The following is a 17,600-nucleotide window of genomic DNA, read 5'->3' as shown; positions in this document are numbered from 1 at the left end:
TGAGAGAGAGATGGGGATAGAGAGGAAGAAAGAGGGCAGGGAGTGGCATTAAGATCTAAACATGCCAACTATGTGTGGGTGGGTTGGCATGGTGAAGCGGACTAATAGCTAGTCATCTAGCTATTATCACCTTCCATTGCATTGTAACAGTCTTCCAACTTCTAGACAGGAAATGTTCCACCATTCCCTGTGTTTGGGTTACTGGGTGAAGATGAGAGAGATGGAGTAGTAGTAGTAGTACCTGGTTCTGTGCCAGAGGGGGGTTGTGTTTGTAGGCCAGGCCAGCTTTGATTAGGGAGGTCACAGCCTCAGCCCCCCACTCTCTCATTCTGGCATTGGGGTGCTGGCAGACCTGCAGCAGGGAGCAGAGGGTAGGCACACACACACACACGCACACACACACGAGCATGGAGAGGGAGATCAGACATCACACAAGCATGGAGATCAGACATCACACAAGCATGGAGAGGGAGATCAGACATCACACAAGCATGGAGAGGGAGATCAGACATCACACAAGCATTGAGAGGGAGATCAGACATCACACAAGCATTGAGAGGGAGATCAGACATCACACAAGCATGGAGAGGGAGATCAGACATCACACAAGCATGGAGAGGGAGATCAGACATCACACAAGCATGGAGAGGGAGATCAGACATCACACAAGCATTGAGAGGGAGATCAGACATCACACAAGCATTGAGAGGGAGATCAGACATCACACAAGCATGGAGAGGGAGATCAGACATCACACAAGCATGGAGAGGGAGATCAGACATCACACAAGCACGGAGAGGGAGATCAGACATCACACAAGCATGGAGAGGGAGATCAGACATCACACAAGCATGGAGAGGGAGATCAGACATCACACAAGCACGGAGAGGGAGATCAGACATCACACAAGCATGGAGAGGGAGATCAGACATCACACAAGCATGGAGAGGGAGATCAGACATCACACGAGCACAGAGAGGGAGATCAGACATCACACAAGCATGGAGAGGGAGATCAGACATCACACGAGCACAGAGAGGGAGATCACACGGTACACGAGCACGGAGAGGGAGATCACACGGTACACGAGCACGGAGAGGGAGATCACACGGTACACGCGCACGGAGAGGGAGATCACACGGTACACGCGCACGGAGAGGGAGATCACACGGTACACGCGCACGGAGAGGGAGATCACACGGTACACGCGCACGGAGAGGGAGATCACACGGTACACGCGCACGGAGAGGGAGATCACACGGTACACGCGCACGGAGAGGGAGATCACATGGTACACGCGCAAGGAGAGGGAGAAAGAGGAAGGAGAGGGGGTAGAGAGAGAGCAAAAGGGATTTGGGTCAGGGCTGTTCAAACAGTATGTCCACCCGGTGGTTAAAACACTATGCCTGTGATGAATTAAATAATGTCCTTTTCCATTTGACAGACAGATAATCATGAACGCTGTGGCGAGATCAGCTGGCTTTCAACGAGTTGCATTGTTGCTCATTACACTATTCCCCTGGACAGCTACACCAACAGTGATTAAGAAGCCATATTAGCACCATCCTTTACACCCCACAAGTGTCTGTTATCTACACGTTGCCCAACATGAAACAAGTATGTGACTTGTCTAGAAAGGCTGGCATATCATTACAGCTGATGTAAATATTCAGATGTCTGTATAGCAGTGGTCACCAACAGGTCCATCTCCAAGACATTCCTAATCAATCACCAAACATTTATGTACAAAACCCAATGATAAAGCCTTGAGTTCCTATTATTTATTGTTTCGCGCTGTTGACGGTAGGTGCACTTGATTCAGTAGCCCTAGTGTGCTGGGGAAGGCAACGTGTTCCCATTTTTAACGATTTCACGAGCCTGAAGGTAGAACTCAGTCTACCCAGCAGGCCCAGAGAGCAAATCTAGTGCACCTATAGGCCTCATGCAGGCCAATCAGATAGCTCATATCACTGTGTCTGCACAGTTTCCTGGAGCCATAGACCGTAACACACAGCAAAGTTGATAATGTGAGATTTCAAAACCATGACGAGAGAGACTGAATGAATACAGCAAAGAGCTGTTTTTATGAGTAAGTTCCTGTTTAAGTTGTTATTCAGCCCTGTCAACACTTTGTTCAACACTTTTATAGGCCATAAAATGCATGTTTCGATAAACTTTTATTGCTATTATTTGCGGCTTGTGTCTTTTTTAATATCGAGGACTATTCATGCAGTGATGCCATCAGCTGGAAGATGGTGAGTCAGGTGACAGGCAGCCTCACAGCTGCTCCCTCCCTCACCTCAGACTGACCATCAGAAGCAGGTCATCAGTCCAGTTCAAAAAATTAAATAAAAAGCTAATTGTTATGCTCACTCAGCTGTGCCTCAAGAAATACAACAAATGATCTATTACAGTGTGATCATATACATACAATTTTTAAATATAATTTCTAAATAGTCTGAGAAGAACAACAATGGCAGGACAATTCAAGCATAGCCAATATGCAGTGATAATGTATTGGGCTTATATCCTACTGCACAAAACTCATTGCTACAGAACTGTTTACAATTGGTTAATGTTGGATAGGATTATGTTTGAAAAAAGTGTGAAAAAGGGAAGTATAATCGAAGCAATAGATCTCGGTCTGCTTTTTGACCCAGAACGTGATCTGTCCTCAGAGAAGGTTGGTGACAACTGCTGTATAGTATGCATACAAACAAAAACAAAGTTCCAAAAATGCAACTCAAGCGAGGAAATTTAGATCAAACATAACAGCGAAGCAAACATAAATGTGTTGCAAGCTGCACATTGCATACTCTCAGCTCCAACACATTGCATACTCTCAGCTCCAACACATTGCATACTCTCAGCTCCAACACATTGCATACTCTCAGCTCCAACACATTGCATACTCTCAGCTCCAACACATTGCATACTCTCAGCTCCAACACATTGCATACTCTCAGCTCCAACACATTGCATACTCTCAGCTCCAACACATTGCATACTCTCAGCTCCAACACATTGCATACTCTCAGCTCCAACACATTGCATACTCTCAGCTCCAACACATTGCATACTCTCAGCTCCAACACATTGCATACTCTCAGCTCCAACACATTGCATACTCTCAGCTCCAACACATTGATTACCAGGCAGAGGCACAGGGAATGAGAGCGAAAGCAAATGATTGGGAGGAGAAGTTTCCGAGCTTACCTTCTGCAAAACAGACATGGGTTGCAAAAGAGAGGGAGATAGAGAAAAGAGAACAGTTCGTTTCAGACAGAACACACACACACACACACGGTGTATTACTTTTACTACACAGAGGACAGATGCCACTCAAGGAATTAGAAACGGGGGAGTTACTAGCATTACCACGAAATGAAAGGGCTCGAAAAGTATCTATTGAAGTTTTCCCAAAATACCACTTCAATTGACCTGTGTTCAAATACTATTTGAAATATTTCAAATACTTTCAAAGTTAGCTTGACCCTGCCTGGAATGTGAGATGGGTAGTTCCAAGTATTGGGATTATTCTACTGGTCCATTTAAAGCAAGCAAGCTCAATCAAGTACAGATTTGAAATTATAAAAAAATATTATTTGAACCCTGGACTTCACTCCCCACCTCTTCCATTATGATGGTATATAAAGGTCTACAGGTGGTCTATAATAGTGAATGGAAGACGTACCTCCAGTAGATGTCCAGTGAGGGGCCTCCACAGGATCTCTATACGGTCCATGTTGACCAGGCCGGTCTCCAGCAGCTTGGCAACAGCAAACAGAGACGGCTCCTGGACACAGGACGAGAACAGAACATACGAGTGACTGGTTCGGTGGATATAAGCATTACACATTTAGTGACACAAGGCGGCACATACAGAAGATGGGGATGTCATACATCGTTGCTCTGGCTACATGCACGTATAGTAGTTACCTTGTTAGTTCCATAGGCCATCTCCACAGCCTCCAGAGAGAGGGAGCACAGTGCGTTGATCAGGTGATGCAGTGACACGTCGTCTAAGTACTGGGAGCTCTCAAAGAGCCTAGACAGGATGTTGGAGATGACAGGCAGGTCCGTCATCACAGCCGTGGTCAGCACCTATAACCAACAGACATCAGAGGAGTCTGTTTGTCTGTTAGGATCCAGCAGAGCTACGTACCTTAGTGTGGTGTCTAGCTTTGAAGGCTGAATAGCCAATGAAACCCTACGGAGGCTGTTGCTAATTGATGCAGAGAATTTAACTAATTATAGTGTGACTGTGTAAGGCAGGGCGATCGATTTGTGGTCTTGTATTACCGTGCTTGGCCCCTCTACTGCACGACCAGGCTTCAGAGCACCTCCAACCCCAGGCTTCAGACCTAGGATCCACACCAGGTGCTGGGAGAGGAGAGGGAAGGTGGGAGATAGACAGAACAGGAAGAGTGGAGTGGGTGGTGAGAAAAGTCAGAGTGATTCACTCAGGCTACTTCCACTATATAAATCAGAACAAAAAATGTTTATGAATTTAAATATTTAGGCTTGTCAATATCAACATTAAAAAATCCCAACTTGGTTATAATACGGTGTAAAACTGTACCAGTGTGTGTGTGGCAGAGGAGGCTGGTGGGGGGAGCTATAGGAGGAGGACAGGCTCATTGTAATGGCTGGAATTGAATAAATGGAACGGTATCAAACGGGGAAACCAAGTTTGACTGTTCCATCTATTCCATTCTAGCCATTACAATGAGCCCGTCCTCCTACAGCTCCGCCCACCAGCTTCCTCTGGTGTGTGGTGGAAGTGTACCTGCAGCGTGGCCAGCACCAGCTGCCAGGAGGTTCCCAGCACCACCCCATGGCAGTGGGCCAGGTTCAACAAGGTCCGCATACACTGGATATTCTTAGCTGTCAGCTGATAGATGGAGAGATGGAGTTATGCAACACTACTGTTTGTATGTGTGAACGTCTAACATTTGCTCATACGGTGCCCTCTAGTTGTGGTGTTGTAGTAAATGTTGTGTAGAGGTACACTACATGACAAAAGGTATTTGGACACCTGCTTATAGAACATCTCAGTCCAAAATTGTGGGCATTAAAATGGAGTTGGCCCCCCCTTTGCTGCTGTAACAGCCTCCACTTCTGGGAAGGCTATCCAATAGATGTTGGAGCATTGCAGCAGGGACTTGCTTCCATTCAGCCACAAGAGGATTAATGAGGTCGGGCACTGATGTTCGGAGTTTAGGCATGGCTCGCAGTCAGCTTTCCAATAGATGTGGTGTTGTAGTAATGTTGTGTAGAGGTAATCTTACCATCACAGTGGCATTTAGATGTGGTGTTGTAGTAATGTTGTGTAGAGGTAATCTTACCACCACAGTGGCATTTAGATGTGGTGTTGTAGTAATGTTGTGTAGAGGTAATCTTACCACCACAGTGGCATTTAGATGTGGTGTTGTAGTAATGTTGTATAGAGGTAATCTTACCACCACAGTGGCATTTAGATGTTGTAGTAATGTTGTGTAGAGGTAATCTTACCATCACAGTGGCTTAATCCACCATCACAGTGGCATTTAGATGTGGTGTTGTAGTAATGTTGTGTAGAGGTAATCTTACCATCACAGTGGCATTTAGATGTGGTGTTGTAGTAATGTTGTGTAGAGGTAATCTTACCACCACAGTGGCATTTAGATGTGGTGTTGTAGTAATGTTGTGTAGAGGTAATCTTACCACCACAGTGGCATTTAGATGTGGTGTTGTAGTAATGTTGTGTAGAGGTAATCTTACCACCACAGTGGCATTTAGATGTGGTGTTGTAGTAATGTTGTGTAGAGGTAATCTTACCACCACAGTGGCATTTAGATGTGGTGTTGTAGTAATGTTGTGTAGAGGTAATCTTACCACCACAGTGGCATTTAGATGTGGTGTTGTAGTAATGTTGTGTAGAGGTAATCTTACCACCACAGTGGCATTTAGATGTGGTGTTGTAGTAATGTTGTGTAGAGGTAATCTTACCACCACAGTGGCATTTAGGCATTAATCTTACCACCACAGTGGATGTGGTGTTGTAGTAATGTTGTGTAGAGGTAATCTTACCACTACAGTGGCATTTAGATGTGGTGTTGTAGTAATGTTGTGTAGAGGTAATCTTACCACCACAGTGGCATTTAGATGTGGTGTTGTAGTAATGTTGTGTAGAGGTAATCTTACCACTACAGTGGCATTTAGATGTGGTGTTGTAGTAATGTTGTGTAGAGGTAATCTTACCACCACAGTGGCATTTAGATGTTGTAGTAATGTTGTGTAGAGGTAATCTTACCACCACAGTGGCATTTAGATGTGGTTGTAGTAATGTTGTGTAGAGGTAATGTTTAGATGTTGTGTGTAATCTTACCACCACAGTGGCATTTAGATGTGGTGTTGTAGTAAGCATTTAGGTAATCTTACCACTACAGTGGCATTTAGATGTGGTGTTGTAGTAATGTTGTGTAGAGGTAATCTTACCACTACAGTGCCTTGGGGCTGTACAGAGAGAGGCTGTCCCACAGCCACCACCTGCTGATGAGACTCACTGGAGGAACTGATGATCTGAACACTCTGGCCCTGGATGGAGTAGGCTGAGGAGGACAGGAGAAAACACATTTTATTTCAGTCCACAACAAAAGTAATGATCACAAGGACCAAATCTTTTGTAGGTCCAAAAATAGATTTAGACTCCTCGGTCCACGATGACTTTGTTATTTTCTCTTCTTCATGATGTATCTCACAGACAGGCAAACACCCCTGATAATAACACACAAGCCAGTCATTTCCATGTATATACTTCACTTAGTGACTGTGACAAGCCAGCTACATGCTACAGAGACTTGATTTATTAACTCCCTAGCAAACATCGATCCTGCTGAAGCCATTTTGCATGCTCGATCTATCACAGAAAATATGCAAATAGCGTGTGTGTGTGAGACTGTGACCTCCCCGACACATTAATCTTTGTGTTACTAATTAGAGGGAACAAGAAAACAGTTGAGGCACAGCCAGGATTAATGACATATAAGTGGGGCATCACAGTGGTTAGTATGGAGATCACACACAGCCAGGACTCTAGAGCTTCACACTCTCACAAACGTATACAGAGAGACTTGGGGTGAAAAGCGCATTAAGTGTACAAATAAACAACTACCACCGGCTTGTCAAGTTCCTCAGAAGCACATATGTATAATTACCACAGAGCTGATGCAGCAAAGCCATGAGGGAAGACTGCTATGAACGTACACAAACATACACGCTCACACATGCATGCACCCACCACCCCCACACACGCAGGGTACTGACGTACACGCGCCAGCGTTTCCCCTAGACATTTTTGGAGGGTGCGTGGTAGTGGCCTTGGCCAATGGCGCGGTTTTAGAAGCTGTCTTCTTAGCTGCAGAGACAAAATGTTGCTGTTTTAAAGCTAATTTCTCGCACTTCTACACATTTTGCCACGGAGTGGAGAGAATATTTTTAGTTTGAAAGCAAATTCCCTTAACTTCTGTACATTTGGCCATGGCTTATGCCTTGTTCTTATGCTATCGGGCTTAAACATTACAACAAAATCATTGGGGGTCTCATGTCATCACATTTTTTGAATTTTAGATTCTCCCTGACTGTCTAGTTTTCATGTTGGTGATTATTAGTTCTCACAGATGAGCTTATTTAAAAGTATATAGCACCATTATATTTTCTTTATACTTGATATCTTGTTTTAGTGGTTTAAGTTTACACTGAAAAAGTTTTACCTTCCCAAATGTTTAGTAAAAATGTTTTTTTTTGCAATGTCGGTTTAGCATCCACGACTGACCCTTGTTAAGGTTGGCTGTATTACTGCTGAGGACAGTCAGGGCGTAGTGTGGGGGCAGCGAGGCCTTGCAGATGGCTGTGATGAAGGCGTCGCGGGGCGTCACGAGGCCCAGGCGACCACACAGCGCCGCCATGGTCAGCTCTGCCTTCAGGATGCTCTCTGTCGCAGTCTCATCTGTACTGGAGGGGGACGAGACAGAGGGGGTTATGGGTTTGGAACAAACCTAACTGCCGCAACATCTTCACTTTTTGCCGCGTTAAAAAAACGATCATAAAACCGTTTCATCTGCAGACTCCTTACACAGCAACTTATGGTCTAGGGACCTTCGTTGCTGGGCGCAGTAGTTTCAACTACTTTTGTTGCTCCCGAACTTAACACGGACCTTGAGTTTCCCCTGTCAAACTATCAAGTTACTTTGAGGGGATACTAAATACCTTTATTTTTAGGGGATACTAAATACCTTTATTTTGAGGGGATACTAAATATATTTGAGGGGATACTAAATACAATTGAGGGGATACTAAATACAATTGAGAGGATACTAAATACAATTGAGAGGATACTAAATACAATTGAGGGGATACTAAATACAATTGAGGGGATACTAAATACATTTGAGGGGATACTAAATACATTTGAGGGGATACTAAATACATTTGAGGGGATACTAAATACATTTGAGGGGATACTAAATACAATTGAGGGGATACTAAATACCTTTATTTTGAGGGGATACTAAATACCTTTATTTTGAGGGGATACTAAATACCTTTATTTTGAAGGGATACTAAATACCTTTATTTTGAAGGGATACTAAATACATTTGAGGGGATACAAAATACATTTGAGGGGATACTAAATACATTTGAGGGGATACTAAATACATTTGAGGGGATACTAAATACAATTGAGGGGATACTAAATACAATTGAGGGGATACTAAATACAATTGAGGGGATACTAAATACAATTGAGGGGATACTAAATACAATTGAGGGGATACTAAATACAATTGAGGGGATACTAAATACAATTGAGGGGATACTAAATACATTTGAGGGGATACTAAATACATTTGAGGGGATACTAAATGAGGGGATACTAAATACATTTGAGGGATACTAAATACATTTGAGGGGATACTAAATACCTTTATTTTGAAGGGATACTAAATACCTTTATTTTGAGGGATATGCTACATTTGAGGGGATACTAAATACATTTGAGGGGATACTAAATACAATTGAGGGGATACTAAATACAATTGAGGGGATACTAAATACCTTTATTTTGAGGGGATACTAAATACCTTTATTTTGAAGGGATACTAAATACATTTGAGGGGATACTAAATACCTTTATTTTGAAGGGATACTAAATACCTTTATTTTGAAGGGATACTAAATACATTTGAGGGGATACTAAATACATTTGAGGGGATACTAAATACAATTGAGGGGATACTAAATACAATTGAGGGGATACTAAATACATTTGAGGGGATACTAAATACCTTTATTTTGAAGGGATACTAAATACCTTTATTTTGAAGGGATACTAAATACATTTGAGGGGATACTAAATACAATTGAGGGGATACTAAATACATTTGAGGGGATACTAAATACATTTGAGAGGATACTAAATACCTTTATTTTGAAGGGATTCTAAATACATTTGAGGGGATACTAAATACAATTGAGGGGATACTAAATACAATTGAGGGGATACTAAATACAATTGAGGGGATACTAAATACAATTGAGGGGATACTAAATACAATTGAGGGGATACTAAATACAATTGAGGGGATACTAAATACAATTGAGAGGATACTAAATACCTTTATTTTGAAGGGATACTAAATACATTTGAGGGGATACTAAATACATTTGAGGGGATACTAAATACAATTTGAGAGGATACAAAATACCTTTATTTTGAAGGGATACTAAAAATTTACATTTGAGGGGATACTAAATACCTTTATTTTGAAGGGATACTAAATACATTTGAGGGGATACTAAATACATTTGAGGGGATACTAAATACATTTGAGGGGATACTAAATACAATTGAGGGGATACTAAATACAATTGAGGGGATACTAAATACAATTGAGGGGATACTAAATACAATTGAGAGGATACTAAATACCTTTATTTTGAAGGGATACTAAATACATTTGAGGGGATACTAAATACATTTGAGGGGATACTAAATACCTTTATTTTGAGGGGATACTAAATACATTTGAGGGGATACTAAATACATTTGAGGGGATACTAAATACATTTGAGAGGATACTAAATACATTTGAGAGGATACTAAATACATTTGAGGGGATACTAAATACATTTGAGGGGATACTAAATACATTTGAGGGGATACTAAATACATTTGAGGGGATACTAAATACATTTGAGAGGATACTACATACATTTGAGAGGATACTAAATACATTTGAGGGGATACTAAATACATTTACTTTGAGGTGATCTATAAGAAGGGTTGTTTACCTGGCATCCAGCAGGAGAGAGAGCGCAGCCAGTAGACCACACCAACACGCACTGACCATCTCTTCCCATACCAGATGGGCCCCTGACAGAGAAACACTAGTTAGCAACAGGGTGGAAAAGCAATATACATTTGTACAGATATCTATATTTAAAAATGCTACTTAAGCTTTTGCATAGGGATGACAAAAGAGTGCATCACCGTGGTAAGCCGACCATTGATAAACTCCCTCAGGAAGTGTAGGTACTGGATTGGCCACTAGAGGTCAGAAAAGTGCTTAAAAGTTCAAGATATGCACACCTACAGAATGTCAAGCTAAGATTCAGCACTTTCTGTAGGCCCAGAGAAGCCCCCCCCAGTCCTAAACCCTGACCCTCATCCCCCTCCCCTCTATTCACCAGGCTCAAGCTGGGTGTTCTGGTCTGGGTTGGCCTCCCTGCGTACAGCCGCCTCCTCCTCCTTGGCCAACGCTCTCTCTATCATGGAAGTGATGCCTCGGACCAGGTCCAGCAGGGCGCTGAAGGCCACAGACATAGCATAACCCTCTGGGATAGACGGGGGCTCCACCTTGTCCAACATCTCCAGACTGGCGGAGGAAGAGAGAGTAATGATGTGAATCAGTGTGTGTTAGTGTGTGTGCAGTTGCTGAGAACCACTTCTCTACCCTGCTGAGGCGCATGAATGTGCGTATATTACATCAAAAGGAGCTGCGTGCAATCACTCTTGTTAAGCTCCTACTAACAAACTATTTTTAAATGGACTGCTGCTTATATTAAACACCTGCAGGATCAGCTGTCCCTGACCATTTGTTCCTGTTTTAAACACCCGCAGGATCAGCTGTCCCTGACCATTTGTTCCTGTATTAAACACCTGCAGGATCAGCTGTCCCTGACCATTTGTTCCTGTATTAAACACCTGCAGGATCAGCTGTCCCTGACCATTTGTTCCTGTATTAAACACCCGCAGGATCAGCTGTCCCTGACCATTTGTTCCTGTATTAAACACCCGCAGGATCAGCTGTCCCTGACCATTTGTTCCTGTTTTAAACACCCGCAGGATCAGCTGTCCCTGACCATTTGTTCCTGTTTTAAACACCTGCAGGATCAGCTGTCCCTGACCATTTGTTCCTGTTTAAAACAGGATCACCATTTGTTCCTGTATTAAACACCCGCAGGATCAGCTGTCCCTGACCATTTGTTCCTGACCATTTGTTCCTGTATTAAACACCTGCAGGATCAGCTGTCCCTGACCATTTGTTCCTGTTTTAAACACCTGCAGGATCAGCTGTCCCTGACCATTTGTTCCTGTATTAAACACCTGCAGGATCAGCTGTCCCTGACCATTTGTTCCTGTATTAAACACCTGCAGGATCAGCTGTCCCTGACCATTTGTTCCTGTATTAAACACCTGCAGGATCAGCTGTCCCTGACCATTTGTTCCTGTATTAAACACCTGCAGGATCAGCTGTCCCTGACCATTTGTTCCTGTATTAAACACCTGCAGGATCAGCTGTCCCTGACCATTTGTTCCTGTATTAAACACCTGCAGGATCAGCTGTCCCTGACCATTTGTTCCTGTTTTAAACACCTGCAGGATCAGCTGTCCCTGACCATTTGTTCCTGTTTTAAACACCTGCAGGATCAGCTGTCCCTGACCATTTGTTCCTGTATTAAACACCTGCAGGATCAGCTGTCCCTGACCATTTGTTCCTGTATTAAACACCTGCAGGATCAGCTGTCCCTGACCATTTGTTCCTGTTTTAAACACCTGCAGGATCAGCTGTCCCTGACCATTTGTTCCTGTATTAAACACCTGCAGGATCAGCTGTCCCTGACCATTTGTTCCTGTTTTAAACACCTGCAGGATCAGCTGTCCCTGACCATTTGTTCCTGTATTAAACACCTGCAGGATCAGCTGTCCCTGACCATTTGTTCCTGTATTAAACACCTGCAGGATCAGCTGTCCCTGACCATTTGTTCCTGTTTTAAACACCTGCAGGATCAGCTGTCCCTGACCATTTGTTCCTGTTTTAAACACCTTAAACCACCTGCAGGATCAGCTGTCCCTGACCATTTGTTCCTGTTTTAAACACCTGCAGGATCAGCTGTCCCTGACCATTTGTTCCTGTTTTAAACACCTGCAGGATCAGCTGTCCCTGACCATTTGTTCCTGTTTTAAACACCTGCAGGATCAGTGTCCCTGACCATTTGTTCCTGACCATTTGTTCCATTTGTATTAAACACCTGCAGGATCAGCTGTCCCTGACCATTTGTTCCTGTATTAAACACCTGCAGGATCAGCTGTCCCTGACCATTTGTTCCTGTATTAAACACCTGCAGGATCAGCTGTCCCTGACCATTTGTTCCTGTTTTAAACACCTGCAGGATCAGCTGTCCCTGACCATTTGTTCCTGTTAAACACCTGCAGGATCAGCTGTTGATTAAACACCTGCAGGATCAGCTGTCCCTGACCATTTGTCCATTACAGAAACACAATGTTGAGGTAGATGTTGACTGACAACTCTAACAACTCTTTCTCCTGCATCAACAAACCAGCGTCTATAACAGAAAAACAGCAGCATTGTTTCATCTCCTCATAATTACAGCCAACAGATGCTACTCCCTCCCTCGCATTTTCAGCTATACGATAGTTAAAAATAGCGAATGTGCCCACTCTGGTCTTGGCACATGCTCTCTAGCCAACAACGTGCAGATACAGTGCAGCTAGGTTCAGATACAGTGCAGCTAGGTTCAGATACAGTGCAGCTAGGTTCAGATACAGTGCAGCTAGGTTCAGATACAGTGCAGCTAGGATACAGTGCAGCTAGGTTTACATGACATTATTATGGAACAAGAATATCTGTCAAAGGCAGTCAAGCATTGATCATCATATCACAAGAATAGGACCCTTGATATTTATTGGAAAAGAGCACCAAGCTCATCACCGTGCACTTTCACAACCCTGTGAAGTTCATCATAACTTATGTCATCTGTAGCCTAATAAAATGTATGGTTTCCTGAGTCGTAGTCTGGTTGGAGTGGGAAGACCACACACCATATCATTGCGTGACTCCAAGTTTACTTTGATATGATGGTTATTATATCAATAATTGTTTCCATCACTATTTCGCATATAATTAATTTTACTGACACATAAGATCCCACCATGTCGAACTAATAAATGATCCGTTGGTGTTTATGAAATTATACCGAAACGTCCTTTTCCCATCACAACTGTCTTGTTTTTCTTTTACATGGACTTTACGTGCATAAAAACTGTGGATGGAAACATGGTTACTGTGTGTAATAATAGGATTGGTGATTTCTATCTAGACAGCAATAGCTAGATATCTAGTGTATGTGTGTGTGTATATTACTACTGACTAGGTAGCCTTGGCGCTGCCCTGAACACTGACGGTCATGAGGGGGATCCAGGTACCGCGGTACTCAAAGGCAGCCTGTGTGGTTAGACTCCCACCCTGACCTCCTGCGCCTGGACCCCCCTGGGCAGCCCCTTGGGCAGCCCCCTGGGCAGCCCCCTGGGCCCCTGACCCACCTAGGAAGGGGGACAGAGAGATTAGGGAGACACAGAGATAGGGAGAGAGAGGAGGAAAAAGAATGGGCTGTTAGTGTTGGGTTGGAACAAAAGCCTGCACCCTGCAGACCACACTCTCCTGCACCCTCCTGAGTTGACCACTCCGATCCTAGACTCCTTCCTTTACCTCACCATAAGTTCCACTACATTATATGTCAAAAGCTATAACACGAAAGGTCAACACTACTGACCAGTGGAAGTGTTGGTAGCAGCAGGATTTCCTGTGTTGAGGACAATAAAGAGGGACTGGATGAAGGAGCCCAGAGCATTGACGATGTCCCTGAACACCTTGGTGGAGTGCTGCTTCATGTCATAGGACAAGCAGAAAGACCTGGGTGAACAGGGGGAGAGGAGAGGGGGAGATGAAGGGACTTAGAAAAGTGGATGGGAGGTTGGGTAGAACATAGAATCTAATAATAATAATAATTATTTAGTGGGTGATTATATTTGTCCTTTTACACACATGCACAAGCATGTATTATATGCATGTGTGAACTGGAAATGTTTTTCTGCAAATCCCAACTCCCCCTGAGACACCCTTGGAGAGTGGGGGTCATGGCCAGGGTCAGCTATTATCAACGGCGATATGTTGAAGTTATGTGGTAAGTTTAGTGATGAAGGTGTGTGTGTAGGGTAAAGTCAGTGTGTGCACTCCTCCTACTCACCGTAGCAGGTGTGGCTGTACACACAGCCTGTGGACTGACTCCACGGCCACAGCTCTAAGCCACTGAGGCTTCTCTCCATCCAGGAACTTCACCAGCAGAGACAGGAAGATCTCACACTCTGTCACCTACAGCAACACAGACAAACACACACCTCAGCTCCCCAAGCTAACTATCCACACATTTCTGGCTCTACAATAAGACAACAGGATTTGTGGAAAATTGGAATTTCAACTTACTTCCTAATTTAAAATGGACTTGACCCTAACTATAGTTCCTGCTTTGGCGCTCACCACTAGACTGTAGTTGTGTTTGATGATGTAAGTACAGAGAACACAGTACTTGGTAGTAGATAGCTGAAACTGACTCTCACCAGTAGGCTGTACAAGTGTTTGATAACCACAGAGACTCACCAGTAGGCTGTAGAAGTGTTTGATGAGCACAGATACCACTCTGAGCAGCCTCATGCAGATGGGGAAGTAGGGTTTTTCTACAGGGGCTGGGGAGGCGGCGCTGCTGTTGCCTTGACGGAACTTGATGTTGGGGGAGAACAGCTTGATGACCAGCGGACACACACGCTCCTTCAGCAGGAAGCTGAACTCCTGGTGCTACACAGGGGTCAGAGGTTAGAGGGCAATCCAATGGTTAGAGGGCAATGGTTCACAGAGTTGGGGATAGAGGGCAATGGTTAGAGGGCAGGGCATGGTAGAGGGCAATGGTTAGAGGGCAAATGGTTAGAGGGCAAGAGGGCACAATGGTTAGAGGGCAATGGTTAGGGCAATGGAGATGAGATGGTTTGTATTGGTATTCTAGAGGGCAATGGTTCAATGGTTAGAGGGCAGATAATGGTTACAATGGTTGATTGTGGTTGTAGAGGGCAATGGTTAGAGGGCATTGGTACCATAGGGCAATGGTTTAGGGCAATGGTTAGAGGGCATCATATTGTATGGTTAAGGCAATGGTATTAGAGGGCAATGGTTGTAAATGGTATAATGGTTAGGGCAATGGTTAGGGCAATGGTTAGAGGGTATTCAGGGCTAGAGGGCAAGGAAGACCCAATGGTTAGGGAATGGTAGAGGGCATTGAGGAGGGCCGGGCAAGGAGGGCTAGAGGGCAGAGGGCAAAGGGCGTCCGTGTTCATGGTTCAATGGTTAGAGGGCAATGGTTCAATCCCCCTACCAGCCAGTAGATGGAGCATCAGCATTGTGTTTACTATACTTTACTGCATCATATTGTATAGGTCCTGGAGGGACACACACGGAAATGGGGATCCCTACCAGCCAGTAGGGAGCATCAGCATTTACTAGCTGACATAGGTCCTGGAGGGACACACACAGAAATTGGGATGTAGACATAGGACAGCTGGAGACAGCTACTAGCATTGCCTCTGTGATAGTCTGGAAGTATGGGCTGCAAATATCTTATGACAGCATGGCTGTTTCATTCCACAAAATTGTTCCCTACCTTACCCTTTTCTACCCCTCCCTCCCCCTTCTCCTCGTTCTCCCCTTCCCCTACCCTCGTTCTCCCCTTCCCCTACCCTCATTCCCTCCCCCCTCGTTCTCGCCGTTCCCCCTGTCCCCCCCCTTCCTCTCGCGCCCGCCCTTCCCTATCCTCGTTTCCCTCTTCCCCTACCCCTTCCCGTGTTCTCCCCTACCCCCGTTCCCCCACGTCGTCCCCCCTTTCCCTGGCCATCGTTCCCTCCCTTGCCCTGGCCATCGTTCCCTCCCTTGCCCTGGCCATCGTTCCCTCCCTTGCCCTGGCCATCGTTCCCTCCCTTGCCCTGGCCATCGTTCCCTCCCTTGCCCTGGCCATCGTTCCCTCCCTTGCCCTGGCCATCGTTCCCTCCCTTGCCCTGGCCATCGTTCCCTCCCTTGCCCTGGCCATCGTTCCCTCCCTTGCCCTGGCCATCGTTCCCTCCCTTGCCCTGGCCATCGTTCCCTCCCTTGCCCTGGCCATCGTTCCCTCCCTTGCCCTGGCCATCGTTCCCTCCCTTGCCCTGGCCATCGTTCCCTCCCTTGCCCTGTTGGGTACAGTGAGAGGTATGGAGGACTGTCTCCACCTGGTGGACGTACCTGGAACAGCATGTAGGCGTCTTTAGCACTGGGCCTCAGGGTGCTAACAGACCTCCGGTTAGTGTTACCCTGGACTGGAGGAGGCTGGTCCACGATGTCTGGAGGAGAGGAGAGAGGGAGGGAGGAGAGGGAGAGACAACTTTAGAAACAGCTGTGGCTACAAGCCTGGAGGGATTAATCTCTCATCAAACAATGACACAAACAAACACTCTCAGAAAAGACCGGTCCAAAACCTACCTCAGGAGGGAAAAGTCACGCAATTAAATTGTGATTTCCAATCCCAGTTATACTAAACTAAGACGTAGAGTGGAAAGACAGCAGTGCGAAAACTAAAGGGGCCAAACCAAAACCTCAACAAGTCATGTTATATTCACTGAAGTCATGGGATAAGCAGCTTTAGGCAATCTAAGGAGAAACAAATTCCCTTCCCTTCTTCTGTGGCATGGTCAAAGTTAGAGAAAAAGAGGAGGGTTGGAGAGAGGAAGTGGGATTCTAGAATACTGATGTAAAGTTCTGTGGCTGCAACCTCCACCTTTCATCCAAAGTGTACACTTGCGCACTTCCCTTTGTGGATCTAACAATGACTCAACTCTGAATCAATGGCAAAAAGAAAACAGTAGAGTCCGGGAACTCCATTTCCCATGAGCACTCTGCTCAGACCTTTGAAGCGCTCGTCCTCCGCGACCATCCTCTCGAATACCACGGTGACGACTTGTCTGACGGTGGCGGCGGCTGTGTTGTTGGTGATGTTGTCCTTGGTGAAGTGCAGGCGGAAACACAGCACGATAGCCTGGGAGGGAGGCGGCGAGGAGACACAGGCTCTGTTACAATAGCCTCCCACCAAGAATCAAGCCATGTACTGGGTAATACATTCTAAGTGGTATGCTAGTATGACCATTGGAACGTAGTCAGATTTACTAAAGTCACACATCTGGA

General features: G+C 44.9%; 1 protein-coding gene and 1 long non-coding RNA gene across 3 annotated transcripts in view; both read right to left on the bottom strand.

Moving 5' to 3' along the window:
- LOC118389707 (protein MON2 homolog) overlaps positions 1 to 17,600 on the bottom strand; it is a 54,354-nt gene that overhangs the window by 17,244 nt on the left and 19,510 nt on the right. Inside the window, exons 5-20 of the mRNA XM_052481113.1 lie at positions 17,325 to 17,454; positions 16,665 to 16,762; positions 15,867 to 15,908; positions 15,003 to 15,197; positions 14,593 to 14,717; positions 14,119 to 14,258; positions 13,717 to 13,888; positions 10,732 to 10,919; positions 10,336 to 10,417; positions 7,817 to 7,995; positions 6,481 to 6,593; positions 4,790 to 4,894; positions 4,303 to 4,383; positions 3,940 to 4,104; positions 3,695 to 3,796; positions 242 to 352 (exon numbers count right to left, since the gene is read on the bottom strand). Of these exons, the coding sequence (XP_052337073.1) occupies positions 242 to 352; positions 3,695 to 3,796; positions 3,940 to 4,104; positions 4,303 to 4,383; positions 4,790 to 4,894; positions 6,481 to 6,593; positions 7,817 to 7,995; positions 10,336 to 10,417; positions 10,732 to 10,919; positions 13,717 to 13,888; positions 14,119 to 14,258; positions 14,593 to 14,717; positions 15,003 to 15,197; positions 15,867 to 15,908; positions 16,665 to 16,762; positions 17,325 to 17,454 (2,028 nt within the window). The remainder of the gene's footprint in view (positions 1 to 241; positions 353 to 3,694; positions 3,797 to 3,939; positions 4,105 to 4,302; positions 4,384 to 4,789; positions 4,895 to 6,480; positions 6,594 to 7,816; positions 7,996 to 10,335; positions 10,418 to 10,731; positions 10,920 to 13,716; positions 13,889 to 14,118; positions 14,259 to 14,592; positions 14,718 to 15,002; positions 15,198 to 15,866; positions 15,909 to 16,664; positions 16,763 to 17,324; positions 17,455 to 17,600) is intronic.
- LOC127912047 (uncharacterized) lies at positions 11,144 to 13,151 on the bottom strand. Of its 2 annotated transcripts, XR_008080279.1 has the most exons (6): positions 12,782 to 13,151; positions 12,577 to 12,711; positions 12,426 to 12,515; positions 12,056 to 12,370; positions 11,561 to 11,650; positions 11,144 to 11,248 (listed from the first exon to the last, which is right to left on the bottom strand). It is a non-coding gene; the product is annotated as an uncharacterized LOC127912047 (long non-coding RNA). The 2 variants fall into 2 exon arrangements; XR_008080278.1 differs by lacking the exon at positions 11,561 to 11,650 and having other exon boundaries at positions 11,966 to 12,370.

The sequence above is a fragment of the Oncorhynchus keta genome, chromosome 26, assembly GCF_023373465.1.
Source record: "Oncorhynchus keta strain PuntledgeMale-10-30-2019 chromosome 26, Oket_V2, whole genome shotgun sequence".
NCBI classification, from domain to species: domain Eukaryota; kingdom Metazoa; phylum Chordata; class Actinopteri; order Salmoniformes; family Salmonidae; genus Oncorhynchus; species Oncorhynchus keta.
Note: the sequence above shows the minus strand (reverse complement) of the source record. Positions and strands in the feature narration are given on the sequence as shown.